The sequence below is a fragment of the Phaseolus vulgaris genome, chromosome 6 (assembly GCF_000499845.2).
Source record: "Phaseolus vulgaris cultivar G19833 chromosome 6, P. vulgaris v2.0, whole genome shotgun sequence".
NCBI classification, from domain to species: domain Eukaryota; kingdom Viridiplantae; phylum Streptophyta; class Magnoliopsida; order Fabales; family Fabaceae; genus Phaseolus; species Phaseolus vulgaris.
The window spans coordinates 5953262-5978443 of NC_023754.2; the positions used below are offsets into that span (position 1 = coordinate 5953262).

Below are 25182 nucleotides of genomic sequence, written 5' to 3' on the forward strand. Positions count from 1 at the left end.
CTGCTTTTTTGTGTTGGTTGTTATCTGCCATGTCTTGCACTAGCTTTACTGACCACACCTTTAGCGAGTATTTTCACCTTAAGTAGCAAGCTTCTTCCCACCTGCTTCTCCTTCTACCAATCTTCAATGTTTTAAGGTACTGGTGATGTGCGTACAAACTCTTAACTGGCCCTATCTTTGTCATATAGGGAAAACTCTTGTTGTTTTTCGACCTTGCCTTCCAAGATGAGGGAGAGTTTGCCTGCTAACTTCGTCCTTGCCCCCTGAGGGCAAGAGAAGATTTAACTGTTGAACTATGTTGGCTCGACCTTGGCATTTTCAGTCAAGAGGGAGGTTCACGAAAAACCATGTTGTTCCCAATCTTGAGACTTTTAACCCAAGGGAGAGGTTCATTACTGACCTCGACCTTGCTCATATGGGCGAAGGAGGATTGAACCATACTGTTCTCGACCTTGGCGGTCTCAGTCAAGAGGGAAGTTAACGAAAAACCCTACTGTTCCCGTTCTTGAGACTTCTTACCCAAGAGAGAGGTTCATTACTGACCTCGACCTTGCTCCATGAGGGCAAGGGAGGATTTAGCTGGCGAACCATACTGTTCTCGACCTTGGCGTTCTCACTCAAGAGGGAGGTTCACGAAAAACCCTATTGTTCCCAATCTTGAGACTTCTAACCCAAGAGAGAGGTTCATTAACTGTATTGTACACAATACTTGAAAAATCTTTAACTGAATAACTGAAATTTTATTGGGTGACCTCGTTAAAAAACCCTTGAAGGGAAAAAGAGTGTCCCTTAAAACTGTGTACAATGCAATAAGTCAACTGAAATAAAACTTAAGGTTGGTTGCGTTCCATGTACGAGGGATCGCTCCACCTTCTAAAGTCTCTAGCCTGTATGCTCCATTCTTAAGAGCCTCTGTCACCCTGAAGGGACCAGTCCACTTGGGAGACAACTTGTGCTCTAGCTAGTATGGGTGGGCCTTCCTCATCACCAGGTCAGCGACCTGAAACTGCCGAGGTCTCAGCTTGGAGCTGTACTTGTACTCCACCATTCTCTTCAAGGCTTCAGCCTTGATTCTTGCTTCCTCCCTTACTTCATCCAGTAGGTCCAAGTTCACCTTTCTTTCTTCAATGGACTCTTCAGCCACGAAGTTCTGGAAATGTGGCGAGTTCTTCTGGATCTCTACAGGAATCATTGCGTCCGAACCATACACCATACTAAAGGGTGTTTCCTTGGTAGTGGACTGGGGAGTAGTGTGGTAAGCCCACACAATTCTAGTGACAAGCAGTTGCGTATGGCGTGGCCATAGTCTTGGTGGAATTCGCACCAAGCATTCTTGCTAGGCCCCGACTTTTTGTCAATCTTCGGGGGGTGACTTCAACCTCTCCGCTATGTTAGGAATAGCGATCAGCTCCTTAAGTTCCACTTGAAAGTTGTGTCTGGGAGGTGCGTCTTCCCTCGTTCGTGCCTTGGTCTGGGGCTTCCTTGTCTCCTATGGTTGCTGCTTTCCTGAGTCTTTCTTCTCTGTTGTCGCCTCATGCACCCTCATGGGTTGAGATCGACCGGTCCCTTGAGGTTGGACAGGGCCAACGCTACCGCGTTTTCTATGACCCGATCTTCTGCGACGATGTGCGCCATAGCCCGATGCCTGATCTCGCAAAATGTCTTAGGACAACATGTTATCATCGAGTCGCTGAAGGGTCCTGGTAGCACTCCTTTGGTGAAGGCGTGCACCGTCATGGCTTCGTCCTTGGTCTGTAGCCTTACCACTTGGACCCTAAACCTGTTTAAGAACTCTTTCAAGGTCTCTCCCTGGTATTGCTTTACGTCAAAGAGATCGTAAGAGATCGGAAGAGGAGCCCTGTTGACCAGGTACTGTTCTTTGAATATCGTTGAGAATTGGTCGAATGAAGTAATGTGTCCGTCACGGAGACTGACGAACCAGTCCAACACTGTGCCTGCCAAAGTGCTCATAAATATCTTGCAGCACACAACATCGGAACCTCCTGAAAGCATCATCTAGGTGTGGAACGCTGTGAGATGAGCCTTTAGGTCTTCTACACGTGTGAAGGTGACCTTCGGGCCCATGGACGTGGCTGGTATCACGGTGTCCATGATCACCTGAGGGAACAGCATGGGTGGAGCCTTAACTGGCAGCGGTGGGGCTCGCTCATCCACAATATGTTCTCCTATGTTCTGCAAATTTCTACGCAGTTCCTCATTGGTTTTGCACAGCTCTACGTTGTTTGCTTGCAATCTGGCCAAATCAACCTGGAAACGAGCTTGGTCGACTCTGGACGCTGCTATCGCCTCCAAAAGAGCGTGTATGGTCTCCATGAGCTATTGCATAGAGATGTTTTCCCTTCGTAAGGGCGCAACAAATCCTTGCCTCGTACTCCTCATATTGCTGGTAGGCTCTTAACACGATTGTGAGTGGGACCTAGTTTTATCGGGCCCCACAGTGGGCACCAAATGTTCTCATCGGTTGACTTGGTTGTCGTTTGACTCCAACGACAACTTCAGGCCCCGCCTGTCTCCTCGTTCTCACACCCTCCTTTTGGTTGAAGAACGTTGTACCTGTAGAGACAAAAGGGCGCCTTGGCAGTCGTTCGCACTCCGACGCTCAAGTCAATACTGGGGCAAAGAAATAGTAAGTAAATAAAGTAGTTTCAGTCTTAGAAACGGTGTACCTTGCTAGAGTTCTTACCACCCTTTATATAGGTTGTAGTTAGGGTTTACTTCTGTTTTGTTACCCACATTTAGGGTTCCTGGGAGAACGTCCTTGCGCCGCTATTACACAATCTTAGCGTAATCTGGCACATAAGACTTCCCTTTACTGGAGTGCAACGACTAGCAGTATTGCCACCAAGGTACTAACTCATGCACCACTGCTGCGGGGCCATCTGTTCTATGGGTGCCCTAAGTATTCACGTGCCATGCAAGCAGTTGTTCCTTGGAAACCCTAACCCTAATGGGCCTCAGTGCCTCCAAGGAACACTTGCTTGTGTCGTACCCGAATGTACCATACACACCCCATGCATGATCCTCTCGTGACTTAGGTCTTTTTTTTGGGTGTTGACTTCTTGTCAACTCCTACTGCTTGTGGGACCCAGCCTACGTGGCCCACCATTGCTATCAGGCCACCGATGTCCGATGTCTTTCTCTCAGGCCGATGACCGAGTTTTGGCCTGTACAACTACTAATATTTCTCCATTTGAGGTTGTCTATGGATTTAATCCTCTTACTCCTTTAGATTTGTTACCTCTACTTAATCCACAAGAATTTATGCATAAGGAAGGAGTAACAAAAGCCGATTTTGTTAAGAAAATGTATGAGAAGATTAACAACCAAATACAAAAACAAACAGATTAATACATGAAACATAACAATAAGGGGAATTCAGAGATGAATTTGGAAGAGGGAGACTGAGTTTGGTTTTACCTTTTTAAGGATAGATTCCATAATCATTGAAAGTCTAAGCTTAGTCCCTAGGGAAATGGTCCTTTCCAAGTCCTCCAGAAAATCAATAATAATGCATATCAATTAGACTTGCTTGAGGAATATGTGGATCTAACACCTTTTGCAAGTAGTGAAGATGAAGAGGCAGAAACATGTGATTTGAGGATAAATCCTCTTCAAGAGGGAGGGGATGATGGAAGAAGGCCAAGCTCAAGCTGATACAAACCATCTCGACAAACAGATGACCAAGGACACAACACACACTTCACAATTAAGTCAGTCATCTTGGTATCCAAGACAATGCCCCACCAAACTTCAGAAGGACCTTTGTAGAAGAAGAACTTGACATAGGCCAGAGCATCAAATGTTTTTTCTTTTGATCTTTTTAAAAGACAAGTTTATGTAAATAAATTGGGATCACTTTGGGGGTCCAAATAGAAGAATAAACTATAGTAGGGTGTGCTTAGTAATTTGGGTTTATGCCAAGGCCACCTTTCATGACATGTGCACCTAGGTTTAGGGTTTCTTTGACTGACCTCCAGGTTTCCTTGACCTACCTTCTAGAAGGTTTCTCACTAATGACACCCTAGCCCTCTATCTTGCTCTCTAAGACACTCTCTCCTATAAATAAAGTGTCTTGCCTCATGTATTACACATTGAATTTTGAAATAGAAAAAGAAACTTTGCAAGAGTGTTTAGTGAGACTTGAGTGCTCTCCTTTTTGGGTCATATCTTAAGTGTTTGTGCACTTTAAGTGGCGGATCTTGACCACTCATCTTGGAGTCTTCCATCTTTCTAAGTGGTGTGATTAATTACGTTCTTATTCATTCATCCTTCATCCTTTTTCATTCTTATTTACGACACTTTCCATTCCATTTGATGTCTTTCTATACTCTTTAATTTCGGCCTTTACATTGTTTTTCTTTAACTTGTTCATTGTCTTAATTTCGCACCTCATCATCATATTCACCATATAATTGTGTTTTCTCTTTACCCTCTAGAAGTGAACCTTCACAATTAACCACTTGGTTAAGTTCGTGTTTAGAGAGAATCTTCTTTGGGTTTCTCACCCTATTCTGCTTAAAACAAAAAAAAATCATAAACAAAGTGCAACCCATAAAATGTGCAATCTTAAAATATACTCACATCACAGGCCCAACCTGATGTGAATGCAATAGCAAGAATACATGATTCTTTGACATTCTTAGGAACAACTTGAGTTGGTCATGAATTGGCACTTTAATTAGAATTGGATCAATGTTCTAATTCAAGAACTCACCAAGACTTTGCACCGAACCAAAGCTCACATGGAAGTCCATGTATTGTCAAATTGAATCAAGCAACAAGAATGGAAGAAAACACAATTGAACTCAGCCAAAAACAGAAAACTACCGAACAGAAATTGAAATACAGCAAAGGACCGAACAGAATTTGAAGAACAAGTAAGCTATAATGAAGAACATGAAAAGGAAACAAAGCTTGAGAATAGAAAACTTATGGAGATGGAAGGAGAGGTGAGTGATCACGCCACTTAGAGTGTGGATACTCCAAGATTAGTGAGTTGCCGCCACTTGAGGTTCACCATAGACACCCAAGATAAGACTTGATGAAGGCACCAAAGCTCTTCCAATTTCTCTCTCAAATTGAGTATAGTTTTCTTACTACAATTTCCAAATCTGATTTGTACAAGGGCAACACCTATATTTATAGCCTATAAGGTGCTGAAATGTAAAGTTAACCAAATGAAAATGTGCCCCTAAATGACATTCAAATTCGGCGCCAACTAGTGCATGAAGGAAGTGTGACTTTCCTTCCTAGTTTGGCACCTCCTAACTCATATCTACACTCCCCCTAGCATCCCTTACTAAGTTCACACCCCCCTAAGCTTCTACTATTTCTAAACTAAAAACTAAAGATGTTTTTACAAAAGAGGTTTCTTATGTTTCCCTCTAAGCACCTTCCTAAAGACTATTTTATATATTTTCTACTAAAGAGAGATATTCAAAATGAAGCCTATTATTTGAGAGTTTGTAGACTTCTTTATCTTTAGGCTTGATCTTCTCTTTGACTTCTTTTAATTTGTGAGAAGATGATGTGAATGTAACTACAAGAACACATGATTCTTGACATTCTTAGGAACAACTTGAGCTGGATTTGAAAGGCACTTTACTTTAGAATTGGATCAATGTTCTAAATTTAAGAACTCACCAAAACTAAGCACCAACCAAGACTCATATTGAAGTCCATGTATTGTCAAATTGAATCAAAACAAAAGGAAAGAAGAACAAGAATTAAAACTGGACAGAATTAAGAAACTAGCTACTGAACCGAAAAAGAAACAAAGAACAAAGCTGGAAAACAGAATGTAAACGGTAGAAAATGAAGGAAACACATTAGGAAATGAAACTACCGAATGGAAAAATTGAAGAAAGGAAAGAAGACACTTATATGAAGATGCTTGCTGGATTTTGAGGATTGGAAGAAGCCATTCACGCTACTTGGAACCTTGAACCAAGATAAGTGATGGAGTGCCACCACTTGAAGCTCACCATAGCTCACAAGATAAGGCAAAGAAGAGGAAGACTCAAAACTCACAAATTCTCTCCCAAATTGAGTATAGTCTCTCTACTATAAAATTCCAATCTGAATTGTACAAGCTAAGCACCTTTATTTATAGCCTAGAGGTGCCGAAAATGCAAGCTAAATGGCACACAAATGCAATGAAATTCGGTTTGGCACCCCCTAGGCTCCTATCTACACTCCCCCCTAGACTCCCTTACTACTTACACCTTTTTATTACATTCACACCCCTATTCTATAAAAGAAATAAGAAGAGCCATTTTATTATACTCTTGTCCCAAAGCTCTTGCCATGCTCCTAGTAATTCGTTGGGCTTGGGCCCCTTGTTGGGCTTGGACCCCTTGATGGGCTTGGGCCCCTTGTTGGGCTTGGGCTTCATGGCCTAGAGCATCCTCTACTTGGTTTCCATCATACTCCCCGGGTTGGAGAGAATTCGTCCACGAATTTGGGAAACCTGCAGCAAAAGGAGTGAGATCAGTAACATTGAAAGAATTACTACCAAGATAAGTAGAGGGCATATCTAACTCATAGGCATTATCATTAATCCTCTTGATGACTTGGAAAGGGCCATCACCACGAGGCATAAGTTTGGACTTCCTTAGAGAAGGAAATCTATCCTTTCTCAAATGAAGCCAAACCCAATCACCGGGCTCAAAGATTAATGCCTTTCGCCTTTGGTTGGCAGTGTCAGCATACTTACCAACTTTCTTCTCAATTTGTAACTTGATGCGGTTATGCAAATCTTTAACAAAAGATGCCTTTTCAAAACCGTTTTTGCATAGAACCTCATCAAGGACAGGAATGGGAAGAAGATCTAGAGGTGTGAGGGGATTAAACCCATAAACAACCTCAAAAGGAGAATGGTTAGTGGTGGAATTCACTACTCTATTATAGGCAAATTCAACATGAGGTAGTAAATCCTCCCAAGCCCTTGAATTCCCGGAAATAAAGCATCTTAATAATTGACCCAAAGTTCTATTAACCACTTCGGTTTGACCATCAGTTTGGGGGTGGCAGGTAGTAGAAAACAGAAGTTTGGTGCCAAGTTTCCCCCATAAGGTCCGCCAAAAGTGACTTAAGAACTTAGAATCCCTATCAGATACTATACTTCTAGGAAGTCCATGCAAACGAACAACTTCCTTGAAGAAGAGATTTGCAATATGGCATGCATCATCCACTTTGTGGCATGGAATAGAATGAGCCATTTTAGAAAAACGGTCCACTACCACAAAGATGGAATCCTTACCCTTCGATGTCTTGGGTAGTCCTAAGATAAAATCCATAGAAATATCAACCCAAGGCATTGTAGGGATAGGAAGAGGGGTATATAAACCATGGGGTTGGACCTTAGATTTAGCCTTCCTACATGCTATACATCTATCACAGAAGGTATGTACGGATTTGCGCATGTGAGGCCAAAAGAAATGTTCATGCAATGTTTCTAAGGTCTTAGCTACCCCAAAATGTCCCATAAGCCCACCCTCATGAGCCTCTCTAACAAGAGATTGTCTAATGGATCCTTGGGGAACACAAAGTCTTTTTCCTTTGAAAAGAAAACCATTATGTAAGAAAAAGTCTTTGTGACCTCCCTTGGAACACTCTTGATAGATTAGAGAGAAATCTAAGTCATCATGATAAAGTTCCTTTATGTGATCAAAACCTAAATATTGAACATTTAAAACATTTAACAAGGTATATCTTCGTGAAAGAGCATCGGCCACTACATTAATTTTACCTTGTTTATGTTTGATCACATAAGGAAATTGCTCAATAAACTCCACCCACTTAGCATGTCTCTTATTAAGCTTGCTTTGGCTTTTCAAATATTTAAGGGACTCATGATCACTACGAATCACAAATTCCTTTGGAAAAAGATAATGTTGCCAATTTTGCAAAGCTCTAACAAGAGCATAAAGTTCTTTATCATAAGTGGAGTAATTGAGATGACTCCCTTTGAGTTTCTCACTAAAATAAGCGATGGGGTGTCCTTCTTGAAGGAGGACGGCCCCAATGCCTATATTAGAGGCATCACACTCTATTTCAAATGTCTTAGCAAAGTTAGGAAGGGCTAGAATGGGGGCTTTAGTTAATTTATCCTTCAAAGTTTGAAAAGCGTTTTCTTGCTCTTGTCCCCACTTAAAAACCACATCCTTCTTTACTATGGCATTTAAAGGTGCGGCAATTGTACTAAAGTCTTTCACAAACCGCCTATAAAAACTAGCAAGGCCATGAAAGCTTCGTACTTCATTGACATTGGTGGGTGTAGGCCAATGTTGAATTGCTGCAACTTTTGTTTGATCTACATGCACCCCTTTATGACTAACCACAAACCCTAGGAAGTCTATATGATCTAATGCAAAGAAACATTTAGCATGGTTAGCATACAACTTCTCCTTCCTAAGGGTTTCTATAACTTGTCTAACATGTGACTCATGATCTTCTAAGGACAAGCTATATATAAGAATATCATCAAAGTAAACCACAACAAACTTGCCAATGAATGCTCTTAAAACATGATGCATGAGTCGCATGAAGGTACTAGGAGCATTAGTCAAGCCAAAAGGCATGACCAACCACTCATATAAACTAAATTTGGTCTTAAAAGCGGTTTTCCATTCATCACCATGTTTAATTCGAATTTGATTGTAACCACTCTTAAGATCAATTTTGGAAAATATTTTAGACCCATGTAATTCATCCAACAAGTCATCTAACCTAGGAATGGGATGCCTATATTTGATGGTGATGTTATTTATAGCGCGACAATCCGTACACATCCTCCATGTCCCATCCTTTTTAGGGACAAGTATGACAGGCATAGCACATGGGCTCATGCTATCTTGTACCCACCCCTTAGCTAATAAATCCTCAAGTTGTCTTTGAATTTCTTTGGTCTCTTGGGGATTGGTCCTATATGCAGGGCGATTTGGTAAAGAAACCCCGGGCATGAAGTCTATTTGGTGTTCAATCCCTCTTAGAGGTGGTAAGCCTTTAGGAGGATCTTGAAACACATCTTCATATTCCTTTACCAAATGGTCAAACATGTGGGACTATCCTTAGCCGACTCATATTCAATAGGTCTAGGAATAGCTAAAAAAATAGGCTTGTGAGTAACTATTACCTTTTGAACTTGTTGGGAAGATATGAGAAGGCTTCTCTTGGAATTTTTAATTTCTTTTTCTTTCTCTCTCTTTTCTCTCATTTTGACTTGGTCCTCATGTACCTCCTTTGGAGAGAGAGACTTGAGAATGACTTTGTGTCCATGGAAGTTAAAAGAAATTTTGTTGGTAAAGCCATCATGAAAATTTTTTCTATCAAATTGCCATGGCCTACCTAAAAGGATATGAGTAGCTTCCATTGGAACAACATCACACAAGACCTCATCTTTATATTTGCCAATGGAAAATGTAATGAGGACTTGTTTGTTCACCACTATCTCACCCACCTCACTCAACCATTGTAACTTGTAGGGCTTGGCATGAGAGATGGTAGGCAATCCAAGTTTGTGTACCACTCTTGTGCTTGCCACATTTGCACAACTCCCCCCATCCACAATCAAAGAGCAAACTCTATCATTAATAAGACACCTTGAATGAAAAATATTTTCTCTTTGAGTTTCATCAAAAGGTTTTAACACTTGTCCAAGCATGCGTCTTATTACTAATAGGTCACCCTCATGTGGGCTTTCACTTTCACTCTCACTTGGGGATCTAGAAGGTGAGGAATGTCTAGAAGATTCGGACCCATGCTCACTACTATCTACCCCATCATGCATATACATAGTTCGTTTAGTAGGGCAATTAGAAGCAATATGTCCATAGCTTAAACATTTAAAACACTTCTTACTAGACAATTTTTGTGGTGATTTAGGCCTAGCATTGGAAGTGGAAGGCTTAGACTCTCTAGGTTTGAAAGTAGAGTCCTTAGAAGGGATGTTTGAAAAAGAGTTTTTATTTTTCCAAGAAGAGTGGTAGTAGTTATCTTTAGAAGAATTTTTGAAAGCATTTTTCCTTGCAAGTTGATTTTCAATTTTGCTAGCAAGGTGCACCACATTTTCCAAAGAAGAATATTCTTGTAACTCTACCACGTCTTGAATATCCCTTCGAAGTCCACTCACAAACCTAGCTATCTTAGCCTCCTCACTCTCATCCATATTAACTCGAATTAAAAGCGTGTCTAGTTGTTTAAAGTAATCATCCACACTTAGCGCGCCTTGATGAAACCGTTGGAGTTTCAACATAAGGTCTTTCCTAAAGTGTGGGGGTACGAATCTAGCGCGTAAACATGCTTTCAAATCGTTCCAAGAGACCACGGGCGGCCTCTTGTGTAGGTCAATGTCCATGAGGTATTGATGCCACCATTGCATGGCATAGTCCAAAATTTCTAAAGAAGCTAACTTAACCCTATGCTCATCCCTAACCCCATTTACATCAAAAATTTGGTCCACCTTAGCCTCCCATCCTAAGTATACATTGGGATCACTATCACCACTAAAACTAGGAAGTTTTACATTTGGAGAACAAGGGCCAGCCACATGTTGGCGCCTCTCTTCATGGTGATGATGTCTTGGCCTTGGATTGTCTTCATAATAACCATGGGAGTGCCTTGAAGAATGCCGACTAGGAGGAGGAGTTCTTTGCTCACGGTTTTGATGCATTTCCTCTCGGTTTAACTCCAAACTTTGGAGTCGTGCTTCCATCTTCCTTATCACCTCAAGATAGTGAGCATTGGATTGCTTGGCATTCTTTAAGTCCTCATAAAGGGCTGCCTTTTGTGGTAAGCACGGTTTGGAGGACTCTCCACTAGAGAAATGAGCCATGAGCAGAAAATACACAAAAACAGAAAACAAAACAGTGAAAGAAACTTGTTAAACAATTAAAAACAGTGAGATATAGGTTGTTGGAAAAATGCCCAAGAAAGCACTCAAACCACTCCAAGAAAATATTCTGTCCTCAACCAAGCCTTGCTTGTGAAATGGAGTAGCTTCAAGTGAAATATGTTACAGCAAACCAACTTACTTAAGAACAAGTCTTCACACAACTTTTAAGAAGAACAAAAAGACAAGCAAGAAAAAGGTGTAAACAATAAAAGCTAAACCAAAAACAGAGAGTAATGTATGACAAACTAGAAAGAATATGAATGAAAGACAATCAAGAAAAATAAGGAACTCAATGAATAAAGAAGGCACACAAAAGGAGTCCTAAAGAAAAGTGCTAGAGTAGATTAAAGAAAACAGAAAACAGCTACTGGAAATTTTTTTTATTTTTTTTAAAGCAAACTGTGCTATGTTTACAGATTTAACTGTACCGATTGAAAGCGAACTGGAATGTGAAAAATTAACCACAGAAACTTCAATGTCTTAACTCAAAAATGGCGCTGGAATGAGGTAAAAACAGTAAGCCAATTGAGAGAAATAATTTTTTCAAAATTGCTGCCCAATTACCGTATTCTTTTCGGCAGTATTGTACACTTTTCGTATTTTATTTATCATTTTTTGTGTACTTGGAATTTTTCAGTGATTCTTTCTTCTATGCTTTTGTAACACTTTGAAGTATGTAAATCCAAATTTTCACAAATTTCCTATGAGCCAATTAATTGCAGTAAATTGAAAACAGTAGCACGTTTGTAAGAAAACAGAGGAGCCTATTTAGGAATGAAAAACAGTATGATGAACTAGCAAAGACATAATGGAAATTGTGTAAAGGAACTTGTATAGAATGAAAATACAAGCATGAACTCAAATCTAAAAATGAAAATGCACAAAGGATCAAGCAATAAACTCAAAAAACAGAAAGTAAACCAAAGCAAGAAACAATTAAAGCAATAAAAGTACTACTAGAAGTAATGACAATTATGGAATAACATGACTAAGACAAAACTTGACATGATTACAAAATTAAAAGACATATAACAAGATATAACCACAAGTGAAAGGAAGCTTAAGGTCAGCTCTAGGAAGGAGAATGTCATTCCAAAAGAGCAGCCATACTCATATGAACAATGAGTGCTAGAGTCCTTTTCACAAACACATGGTGTAACAAAAGAAAACAGCAAGAAAACTCAAAATAAATCCTAAAACAGAATGGTAAACAACTTGAATTAAAGAGCTCTTGAAATGTAAAGTGCAATACAACTCAAAATTTAAGCAAAAACAAGCCTAGACTCTAGATACCACATGATGTGAATGTAACTACAAGAACACATGATTCTTGACATTCTTAGGAACAACTTGAGCTGGATTTGAAAGGCACTTTACTTTAGAATTGGATCAATGTTCTAAATTCAAGAACTCACCAAAACTAAGCACCAACCAAGACTCATATTGAAGTCCATGTATTGTCAAATTGAATCAAAACAAAAGGAAAGAAGAACAAGAATTAAAACTGGACAGAATTAAGAAACTAGCTACTGAACCGAAAAAGAAACAAAGAACAAAGCTGGAAAACAGAATGTAAACGGTAGAAAATGAAGGAAACACATTAGGAAATGAAACTACCGAATGGAAAAATTGAAGAAAGGAAAGAAGACACTTATATGAAGATGCTTGCTGGATTTTGAGGATTGGAAGAAGTCATTCACGCCACTTGGAACCTTGAACCAAGATAAGTGATGGAGTGCCACCACTTGAAGCTCACCATAGCTCACAAGATAAGGCAAAGAAGAGGAAGACTCAAAACTCACAAATTCTCTCCCAAATTGAGTATAGTCTCTCTACTATAAAATTCCAATCTGAATTGTACAAGCTAAGCACCTTTATTTATAGCCTAGAGGTGCTGAAAATGCAAGCTAAATGGCACACAAATGCAATGAAATTCAGTTTGGCACCCCCTAGGCTCCTATCTACACTCCCCCCTAGACTCCCTTACTACTTACACCTTTTTATTACATTCACACCCCTATTCTATAAAAGAAATAAGAAGAGCCATTTTATTATACTCTTGTCCCAAAGCTCTTGCCATGCTCCTAGTAATTCGTTGGGCTTGGGCCCCTTGTTGGGCTTGGACCCCTTGATGGGCTTGGGCCCCTTGTTGGGCTTGGGCTTCATGGCCTAGAGCATCCTCTACTTGGTTTCCATCAGAAGACTAGAAGGAAGAACTTCAAATGTGTAGGTGAAAATTCGCTTCCTTCATCAATAAAATCCTCTCCTATTGGATACCCATCACAACCACTAGGTCCATGTCAAGGAAGATTCAAAAAGATTGGGACTTTGATACTGATAGTAGAGACAACCTTCTATACATCTTCAAAAATGCCATAACCCAGTGTAGAATTTCTATATTAGAATTTATTTTCTTGCCATGGGGTTGAGATAGAATTTTGCAAACAACAATGGTTTAAACAAGGAGTACGGCAAACAATGATCGAATTACTAAAGAACAGATCGCTATATTCCAAACACTCCAAAAGCAAATGGTGGAGATGCGCCAGAAAGGCATCAAGGATCGATAGAATAATGAAAAAGAAATGTGCTTCCTTAAAGAACAAAATGAGGATTTGAAATGACGACTTGACGGATTTGAGTGAAGAGAGCAATCTGGTTCAAATGATCATACCGACAACCAGGAGAAATGAGCAATCATTCGGACACATACTCAACAAGCATCCCGACAGCAAACCGAACTCACTCAAATAGTTCACGATGATGATGATCCAAAGGGACACCCTTTCACTGATGAGATCATGGAGGCACAATTCCCTTCCAAATGGAAGAGACTCAACATCAAACTCTATGATGGTTCTACAGTTTCGGATGAACACGTGAACATCTACAAAGCACAAATGAACCTCTACATAATGAATAAGGCGATATAGCCCACTTCTTTCAAAGAGGCGACACTCAAATTAGTTTACTGAAATTCCTCTCAACTCGGTGGACAGTTTCAAAGCTCTGTTGGCAAAGTTTAACACTCAGTACGCAATGAGGCGACCACACCATATGTCGTTTATAGCCTTTCTCAATATCAGACAAGAGAAGGGGGAGCCCTTACGAGCATTCATGTGGAGGTTTAGCAAAATATCTCTAAGCATCAGAAACCTCATGGCAAAGATAGCCATAGATCTTGGCTCTCCAACCTGGACAACTCATTGTTAGCTTCATAAAGAAAGCAGCAAAAAATTTGGATGAATTGCAAAATTGAGCAACCAAGTTTATGCAAATTTAAGAGCTACGTGATTTTCACAAGAATGCCTGAGCCGATAATGGAGGAGACAAGGGAAAGGAGAAAGATCGGGGTACCCGACACATACCTGGACGGCCTAAAAAAATTAGAGAGAACCGAGGTCCTCGATTTCATACTTATACCCCATTAAATGATGATAGGGATAAAATCATGGATGAAGTTTTGCATGTCGACCTGATCCCGACATTGAAAAATTTGCAGAGTCCGAGAAATGAAGACATGTCAAAACAATGTCAATATCATCGCAATTTCAGACACACAATCGAAGAGTGCAGGCTTTGAAAGACAGGGTAGAAGAATTCGTTCAAGTTGGTCACCTATGTTCAAATGGAAAATAAAAGCTCGAACCGATCTTCACAAAGAGAAAGGTACCTTTCCAAAGAACGAAGAGAACCATACCCTCGGCATGGTCGGAGGATTTCCACTAGGTGGTTGTAGCTGAAAAGAAGGGTGATCACACCGTCATTATCGGTATCCCTCACTAAGAAGTAAAAGTCCCAAAAGCCGATAGAGACAAAGTGTTGGTAGAGAAATAAATACAATTGCGGAAGGATTTGCATTTGGAGGATGTTCTAGTTCTACTTGCAAGAAGCACTTTCGGGATATTCAATCAGTCCATTCAACTACTATCAATGATCGACCGAGGATCCCTCAAATTCTTTTTACAAATGATGATTGTCTTGCTATTGATCCGGCCCAAGATGACCCTATGGTCATCATGGTAGAGATTGAAAAATTTACCATTACCAAGGTTTTGGTAGATCAAGACACTTCGGTCGACATTTTATATGGGAAAACTTTCAAAAAGATGAGGATTCAATAGTAAGAAATTCAGCCCTACAACGACCATAGTAGGTTTTTTGGGAGAATGGGTGGACACTCGAGGATACATTTATTTGTACACAACATTTGGAGAAGGTAGATATCTTTGTAAACCTATCAAGATCAGGTACCTTCGGGTTAATGCAAATACCTCCTATATTATATTGCTCACCCAGTCATCTATTAATCGCCTTAAAGCAATAGTGTCCACACCACACCTTGCCATGAAGTTTCCCTCGGCTGCAGGTGATATAGTTACCCTTCATGTTGACCAAATATTATCATGAGTGTTATGTCGTAAGCTTGAAAGTTGAACCAATCGATCGACTTTACAGAGCATCACCACGCGTTCGGTCAAGCGGGAGAAAAGGACGCTCACCAGGGTCCACAACGCTGACCAGAGATTCGTCTCGAGAGATGAGGCCTTCAAGAAGAGACATATGGTTGTATTGGTCGACCTTGACCCTCAACTAAACGATCCTCGCATTGAACCATCCGAAGACCTTCGCTAGTTACCCCTACGTGATGAAGAACATGCAACACACATAGAGACTTCATTAAAGTCGGCCGACGACAAACTACTAAGTCAAACATTAATTGAAAAAGCAGATTTGCTTCCCTGGAAAGCTTCAGATATGCCCAGGGTGAGTCTGAAGATCATTGCATATCGTGTTACATTGTATAAAGAAGCGAGACCAGTTGCCCAGAAGAAAAGAAAAATAGGTGAAGAAAAGCACAATGCAACATGTAAGGAAGTTGGTAAATTAGTCAAAGTCGGTCTCATCCAGAAAGCACATTACACCAATTGGTTAGCCAATGTAGTGATGGTTAAAAAATGAAATGGTAAATAGAGGATGTGTATTGACTACATGAAGCTCAACAAAGCTTGTTCGGAGGATTCTTATCCTTTACCAAGCATTGATCGCCTAACTGATGGAGAAATTGGTCACCATATATTGAGTTTTTTGGATGCATACTCGGGATATAATGAAATCCAGATGCACCCAAGAAACAAGGAAAAAACAACATTCATGATTGACTGTGACAACTTCTACTATGGGGTCATGTTGTTCGACCTCAAGAATGTAGGTGCAACTTACCAGAGATTGATGAATTATATCTTCAAGGGGATGCTCGACCGAAACATCGAGGTTTATGTAGATGACATTGTGGTTAAATCTGATTCAAGAAGTCTTTAAAGCTCTCTGAGACCATGGTATGTGGCTTAACCTCGTCAATTGTGTGTTCGAGGTGGAAGGAGAAAAGTTTTTGGGTTTCATGCTCACTCATCGTGTCATAGAAGCAAATCCAGAAAAATGCAGGGTTTGTTGATCAAGGATGATCTTGAAGCTTTGATGTCAACAAATCCATGGTGTTTGATGGAAGGCTGGAGTTGTTGATTGACAAGACTCTCTTTATCAAGTAGTCAAATTCTGAAATTATCTTGGTCCAAATCTATGTTGATGACATCATTTTTTGTGCTACCAAAGATAGTTCGTGTGAAGAATTTGTGGTTGCCATGCAAGGTGAGTTTGAAATGTCAATGATGGAGGAGCTTTCATTCTTTCTTGGACTACAGGTCAAGCAATACAAAGATGGGATTTTTCTAAGTCAATCAAAGTATTGCAAATAAATTCTCAAGAAGTTTGAAATGAAAAGTTGCAAAGAAGCTAGCACACCTATGCCATCAAGTTGCTATATGGATGCTGATGTGGCTGGAAAAGAGGTAGATCAAACCAAATATGGAGGGTTGATTGGTTCCTTACTCTACTTCACAGCAAGTAGGCCAGATATCATGTTTTTCGTGTGTCTATGTGCAAGATTCAAAGCAAATCCAAAGGAAAACTTGTTGATATTTTCAAAAAACCTTTGCCAAAGGATAAGTTTTGTCTTTTTAAGAAATGAGTTAGGTATTCTTGATTCACAAACTCTTTCTTAATTCTGTATTTATCCCTTTCTTCACTCTATTTGTGAAGACAAATAGGGGGAGAAAGCGTTGGTTTATGTGTTATGTATGCTGCTACTACAAACTACGATTTGAAGTTTAATTCTACTGCATTGTTGCTGCTACACTCACTTGAACTCACTGTTTTGGGCACTTTTTAAACTGGTTTTTCTGCTGGTTTGATTATGCAGAAAACTAGTGAGTGTGCCTTGATAACCTGCCACTATATATGCTCTGTGTTTGTATAGTTTTTGTTTTGCAGGTACAGGTTCAGATTCAAACAGATCAACACAAGCAACCAGGGATTTGTCTTCATCAAATAGGGGGAGATTGTTGATCAAGGATGATCTTGAAGCTTTGATGTCTCCAAATCCAGGGTGTTTGATGGAAGGCTGGAGTTGCTGTGTGTGTGGGTGGGTTTTGGGTAAAATATTGTGTAATCCACTCTTTGTTTGAATCTAAAACAGTTTGGAATCAAAACCTTTTTGAAAATATTGTTTTATAAAGTGGAAAAACAACCTGTTGTTTTGTCATTTCAATCGGTTGTTTATCACTTAGAGGTTTTTGAAAAAGGTTTTGAAACTATTTGACTTGGTTGACTTTGCTGTCAAACCAATTTAATCGGTTGTTTCGAGGATTCAACCGATTGTTTGTTGAAAATCCATAACAGAATTTTTGTTATGTTTACAAATCAACTTTAAATGTTTTCTAACTGAATAGGCTCCTGCTTTAAATGAATAGAATTGCTGTAATCTTTTGATTTGATCTTCATTAGGTGTAATCCTTTCTGTATCTCTTGTATTTCTGAATAACGGAGGTGTATGCAGAATCAAAGGTTGTTCTGAATTCTGTGGTGTGTTTGCCAAGAGAAGTGTGTGTTCTTGGGGTGTTCAAGATCACTTCTTTGGTGTGTGCAGAATCAAAGGTTGTTCTAAGTTCTGTGGTGTGATTTCCAAGAGAAATGTGTGTGCTTGAGGTGTTCAAGGTCACTTCTTTGGTGTGGTTGTTTGTAATATGGATTTTGATTGCATAGTAGAGATACCCAGTGGTTTCTGGGGACTGGATGTAGCTCTTGGGATAAGAGTGAACCAGTATAAATTGCTTGTGTGCTTTTCTCAGTAGCACAAAAATAAGAAAAGAGCGCTCCTTATTTAATGCGGCTCAGCACTAAAACGCATTCGTAAAAAACGCGGTGGCATTTTTTAAATTAATTTGATTTACAAATGCGGTTATTACTTTTAGCCGCATTTGTAAATTGAAGCGCTTGATTTACAAATGCGGTTATTTGAATAACCGCATTTGTAAATTGAAGCAATTGATTTACAAATGCGGTTATTCAAATAACCGCATTTGTAAATCAAATTTACCTTAAAAATTTTACGCGCCTCAACAGTTTCGTAGTTTCTTTCTCTTTGCGCTCATCTCTCTTCTTCGTTTTCTCTCGTTTTCGAACTCATTGCTGCACTCGAAGGTATTTCGTTTCCATTGCAACTGCATTGAACTTCATTGCTTTTAATGACTTTCGCTTTCCCTATTGCTTTCGTTTTTAATGGGTTTCAGTTTCCATTGCTGCATATCGAAGGTACTTTCCATTGGCTCGTGGCTCCGCCACTGCTTCCGCCGCCGCTGTCGTCGCCGCTGCCGCTGTTCCTCTTTGTCCTCTTCCACTCTTCTTAAATCATATACTAAAACCCCTAAAACCCTAAAACCCCTAAAACCCATTTGCTAATTCAGAAGAATATACAAATGCGGTTATTTGAAATAACCGCATTCGTAAATCGCATTTACAAATGCGGCTCTATAACCGCATTTGTATTTCTCTGATTTAAGACTGCGTGCTGATCAAATGCAGCTCTATAGCCGCATTTGTAAATGTAAAATAGCCGCATTTGATTAGCATTTCTACGCTAGTGTCTCTTACCCTTAACTCATTTAATTTTTGTTTTTAAGTTGTTTTCAATTCAGCTGATATAAACAACCGATTGAATCACAAAAACAACCGGTTGATTTTCTGTTAATCAACTTAAACAATTTTAATTGATTGCTTTCAGGAATTCTACATCTGTGATTTGGCTTTGAACTTCATTATACCTTCAAATTTTGCGAAAATATTTCATAAACAATTCATCCCCTCCCATGTTTAAGGCTATATATTTTAACAGGGTCATCACTGAAATGTGAAGCCTTGAAAATGTGAAGGAAATTCAGAAGCTGATCGACCGACTTACAGCTCCTTCCAGATTTGTGCCAAAGCTGGCAGAAAAAACCAAACCTATCGTTCAACTCATGCAAAAAGCAGCCAAATTCAAATGGATAGACGAGTCTGAAGAAATATTTGTTCACTTAAAATCTTTATTAGCAGCGCCCCCAGTCATTCAAAAATCGGACACTTAGGGGCTAATAAGAATAGATCTCGTAGTATCTGAGGAGGCGGTCAGTGCAGCCTTAGTACAAGAAGTTGAGAAAGAAGAACGAACAATCTACTTTGTTAGCCAGGTGCTACACGACGTCGAGGTCTGTTACCAAATGGAAATGCATTTTCAAAATCATCGCATAATAGTCAAGACCGATCACCTGATTATGAAAATTCTGGCCAAGCCTGATTTGGCCGGACAAATGATTAGATGGGTAGTGGAATTGTCCAAGTTTCAGATTCAATATCAGCCAAGGGGGGCAATTAAATCTCAAGCATTAACTGATTTTGCAGCTGAACTTAGCCTCCCACCGAGGCTTACACTCCCCAATGGACTTTACATGTAGATGGATCATCCAATAGCAAGTCATGCGAAGCAGGAGTAGTATTCGAGGGCCCAGAATGTATTCTCCTTGTGCAAGCACTGGAATTTTATTTTAAAACATCAAACAATCAAGTTGAGTACGAGACCATTCTAGTTGGCCTCAATTTAGCACATGACATGGAAACTCATCAGCTTATTTGTATAATCGACTTTGAGCTTCTAGTCGGACAACTTAAGGGAGAATTTGAAGTCAAAGAATCTCAGTTACAAAAATATTATCACCTCGTTCGAAATTTGATGTCTAAGTTAAAAAATGTTCAAATTGAACATATTCACCGAGAACATAGTTCCAGAGCCAACATACTTTCACGATTAGCCATAGTTAAAAAGAAAGGACTTCATCGGTTGATCATCTATGTAAACCTCAAGAATCCCAGTGTCAACACCAATGAATGCATGGCAACTGATAAAAAGAGGAACTACAGGACACCTATCAAACAATTTTTAGAAAAGAGTGAAAGCGGAGCACAAGAGGAAAAAAGACAATGAGGCAAGAAGCCGCTCGGCTTATCCTCATCAGTTTCGATCTTTACCGTCGAGGATACACTCAGCCATTGTTGAAATGTATTTTATAAGATCAAACCGACTATGTCATGCGCGAAATACACAAGAGGGTATGTGGAACTCATTTGGGAGCAAGAGTAATGGCTGGTAAGCTGCTATGGCCAAGGTGATTGCACATAATTTGTTTGAAATGCTTAAAGTTTCAAGAATATGGCAACCTATCTCACCAGAAGCCCGATAATCTATATTATATTCTTCTCCATGGCCTTTTCCAAAGTGGGGAATGGACATCATTAGTTCCTTTTGGTTGGAATTGATTATTTTACTAAGTGGATAGAAGTCGACCAATTAGTAGCCATCACAACACGAAATGTTCAAAATTTCGTATGAAAGAATATCATTTGTCGTTTTGGGATACCTCATGTCATCATCACTGACAACAGTCAGAAATTAATCGACTAATTCAGTGGAACACCCTCAAACCAATGGCTAGGATGAAGTTGCCAATAAAATAGTTCTTAACGAATTGAAAAAGAGACTCGGCTCAACTAAGGGCAAGTGGATCGAAGAGCTCATTGAGATCCTATGGGTTTACAGATGCACACTACAAACCACTACTCAAGAAACTCCATACAACTAGACCTATGGTACAAAGACATGATCCCAGTTGAAGTCACATAACCCTCACTACGGCAACAATTAATTGATATAAAATTCAATGAAGAAAGTCTTTTGATCGGGCTCAATCTCATCAACAAATACAGAGAAAAAAGCATAATAAGAGAAGAGGCTTGCAAGATTCGAGCGACAAGAAGGTATAATTTGAAGGTATCACCTCGGAATTTTTAAAAGGGAGACTTTGTTTGGAGAATGTGCAACGATGCTAGGAAGAACGAGGGAAAATTCTCAAGCAATTGGGAATGACCTTTCTGTATTAAAAACATAGAGGTCAGTGCAGCCTATTATTTAGAATTTTTGTTAGGTAAAATTGTACCGAGAAGGTGAAATGCCACGCATCTCAAATTTTGTTACAGTTAACATATAATAAATAGTGTACTCTTTCCTCGCTTGGTTGTTTTATCCCTAAGGAGGGTTTTCAACCAAGGTTTTAACGAGGCAGCTTAAAATCATATCTATTCTTATTTCAGTTCGACACACATCACATCAATTATTCTACCAAAATTGAAGAACCAGTCGGTTAAGGCAACTCTCTTAATAATTAGCAACCCTTACTGAGAGTGCAACCATTTGATTGAAGCAGTTCACTTCCAAATTAGCAACCCTTACCAACCAAACACTTATTCGAATAAGGTCACTTGCTTAACCCTTTTTTATTACATACATAATAGTATAAATGCAAGATTCGATTTACAATAGGCTTCCAGCTGTTTGACATGACTCAACATACCATCAACTCACACGAAACGCCTTAAAAAATTATTACATAGTGCCCGGATGACATCATCTAACTCAGTCATATTACGAAGACAAGGACCACACCAAGCATATATCAAGTTAATACTTGTTCCAATAAAAACTAAAGTTCAAACATCATTTGGTCGAAGCATCAAAAATATTATTGGCATCACTCACTCAGTCGGAGTTTCAAGATCACCTCTTTGGTGTTTGTGTTTGTAATCTAGGGTTGATTACATAGTGAATTCTCAGTGGTTAGCTGAGGACTGGATGTAGCTCTGGTTAAGAGTGAACCAGTATAAATTCTTGTGTGAATTTCTTTATCCCTCACTCCTTAATGTTAGAATGGATGGCTTTAAACTAGAGGAGGTGAATGGTTTAAAGAGGGTTTTCGAAAACTTTTAAGCCTAGAATGAAATTGCTTCGAGAATATCTTGATTAAGAAATCAGTTTGTCAAAACACAAAGCAAAAAGCACAGCACCAAAAAAACAATCGGTTGTTTCGCAGAAACAATCGGTTATTTATACCAGTTTACAAATATAAAAACTGAATTTAAAGAGTTAAGGGATAGAGAAAATGCACACAGAGATTTATACTGGTTCACTCTAAACCCAGAGCTACATCCAGTCTTCCTAGAAACCACTGGGGAATCCACTAAGCAATCAACCCTAGATCACTTACAGCACAACTAAAGAAGTGACCTTGATCCCCTCAAGACACACACTCCCTTTGGTCCAACACAACAACACTAAGAATGTTGATCTTGATCCCCTCATGAACACACAACACTTCTCAGCAACACACAAAAAGTTTCTTTCAAAGTACAAAGAATTACACTTGTTACAGAACAAATCTGAAATCAATACAAGCAGAAAATCCTATCTCACACTCTTTGATCAATCTCAATCTCTAAGCAATCTAAACTTTTTCTCTTAAGCAAAAACAGTGAAAAACTCAAATCAGTTTTTCTGTATATAATCAAAGTTGTTGTTTGTTATCAAATCTTAACAAACTATTCATTGCATTTAAAGATTGGTCAAAGCATTAAAAACTGGAGCGTAATCAGTTAGAAAAACATTTAATGCTCAGTCAAAGCACAAAACAGTTTTTTGTTGTGGTACCAAAAACAAACAATCGGTTGTTTCCACAAATCAATCGGTTGTTTTGGTTTTGACAGCTCAACCATTTGAAAACAGTTTTCAACCTTTTCTAAAAACACCTAAGTATAAAACAATCGGTTGTTTCGACAAAACAACAGGTTGTTTTTCACTTAGTTTGAAAAACACTTTTCTCTTAAAAGGATTCATAGTGCTTATGCTTTGGATTCAATCAAGAGTGGAGTATACATGAAATCTACCCCAGATCCTATCTAATAAGAAAACTTAGCAACAACAAGCACATGTAGCCTTTCATCAACCTTCAAAGGGTTTGGATTCTTCAAAGCTTGAACACACTTGGTTTAACAATCTCCCCCTATTTGACGAAGACAAATCCCTGGTGCTTGTGTTTGATCTGATTGAATCTGAAGCAGTACCTACAAAACTAGCATATATACAGTCCAATGCTTCTTACAGTAGTAGATTAGATTTTCACATAATGAAAGCATATTTTCAGATAAACAATTGGTTGTTTACACGAAATAATCGGTTGTTTCTATCAGCAGCAGCAAAAACAGTTTTATATCAGAGATTTTAACAGATTTAAACAGTTTCAGAGAAAGATACATAGGAACCAATTAATTCTCCCCCTATTTGTCTTCACAAATAGACTCTAATATGTATTAAAACAGATTTAGGAGAGATTATTAAGATCAAGGATACCTAACTCATTTCTTAGAAAGAAGAACCTCTCTTTTAGTAATGGTTTAGTGAAGATATCAGCTAACTACAATTTGGTCTCTACAAACTTCACTTCACAATCCCCATTGCTTACATGATTCCTAATGAAATGATGTCGTATCTCAATATATTTGGTCCTTGAGTGCTGAATCTGATTTTTGGTAAGATTGATGGCACTTGTGTTATCACACATCAAAGGAACTTTGCTGATTTGCAATCCAAAGTATGCAAGTTGTTGTTTGAGCCACAGAATCTGTGCACAACAGCTTCCAGCAGCTATATACTCAGCCTCAGCAGTAGAGAGAGCAACACAAGGCTTGAACCAAGAAGGTGGCAAGTTGATGTGATTCCACTAGCAAAGAAGAGAAAGGTTCTTGACCTTCTTAGTAATCAACTTGAGTTGGACAATAGTTAGGCACTTTTTCTTAGAATTGGATCATTGTTCTAAGTCAAGAACTCTCCAAAAACTAGCACCAATTCCAAACTCATATGGAAGTTCCAATTATAGTCAAATTGAACCGAACAAAATGGAACAAAAGATAAGCAAACTGAATTAGAAGTACTGGAAATTAAAATGCACCGAACCAAAACAGAAAAGAATAAGAACAGCTGCTGGAAAATGAAAAATAACCAAACCAAAACTCAAGAACACAAGCTAAACATGAACAATTGAAAGAGTAGGAAGAAAGGAGAAGAGAAAAGCTTATGGAGATGGAAGAGAAGGTGAGTGATCACGCCACTAGAAGGATGGTTGCTCCTAGATGAGTGTGATGCCACCACTTGAGGACACCATGGATCCTTCAAGATAAGACTAGAGAAGAAGGCTCAAAAGCTCTCCAATGCTCACTCAAAAATTGAGTATAGTTTCTTTACTCTCATTTCAATTCTCAATTTTACAAAGAGAGCACCTCTATTTATAGCCTAAGGTGCTGAAAATGCAAGCTAAACAATTCAAAAATTCCCTCCTAAAACTAGCTAAAACCGACGCCTAAACCATGCATGAGGAAGGTGTGACTCTTTCCTTCACTTTGGCACCTCCTATTCTACTCCTACACCTATCTACTAATACACCCCCCCTCCTAAAGCTCCTAACTAAATCCTAAAAGATGCTAAAACAAAAGAGGTTTCTAATGTTTTCCTCTAAGCACCTTCAACTAAAGAAATTACAAAAAGAGAAAATAAATGTCCTCTAGCTCCCAAAGCTTTGAACATGCTTCTTGTAATCCTTTGAGGTGGACATTGACCTCCATGGGCGTCCTCCATTTGTGCCTCCACCTCGTCTTGATCTTGTTGATTGGCCTCCATGTCCTCTTGAGCTTGATCTCCATCACAAGTGTCACTTGTTCTCTTCCTATCTAGCTTGCAACCTTTCATTGCAGCCACAAATTCTTCACACAAACTATCTTGTGTAGCACCAAAGATGATGTCATCAATGTAGATTTGTACAAGAATTATTTTTGAATTTGACTTTTTGATGAAAAGAGTCTTGTCTAAGACATGGTTGGGATGATGATCATCTTCAAAGCCGGTGGTTGATCCACATACACTTCCTCATTGATGTAGCCATTCAAGAAAGCACTCTTGACATCTATTTGGAAGAGTTTGAAACCACTCATACATGCAAAAGCCAGCAGCAACCTCA

General features: G+C 39.2%; 1 protein-coding gene across 1 annotated transcript; it reads right to left on the minus strand.

Moving 5' to 3' along the window:
• Positions 1 to 1542: 1542 nt before the first annotated feature.
• On the minus strand, positions 1543 to 2016 carry LOC137833280 (uncharacterized). The gene has a single exon (XM_068641640.1). The coding sequence runs from the start codon at positions 2014 to 2016 to the stop codon at positions 1543 to 1545; it is 474 nt and encodes a 157-aa protein (XP_068497741.1).
• Positions 2017 to 25182: the final 23166 nt, after the last annotated feature.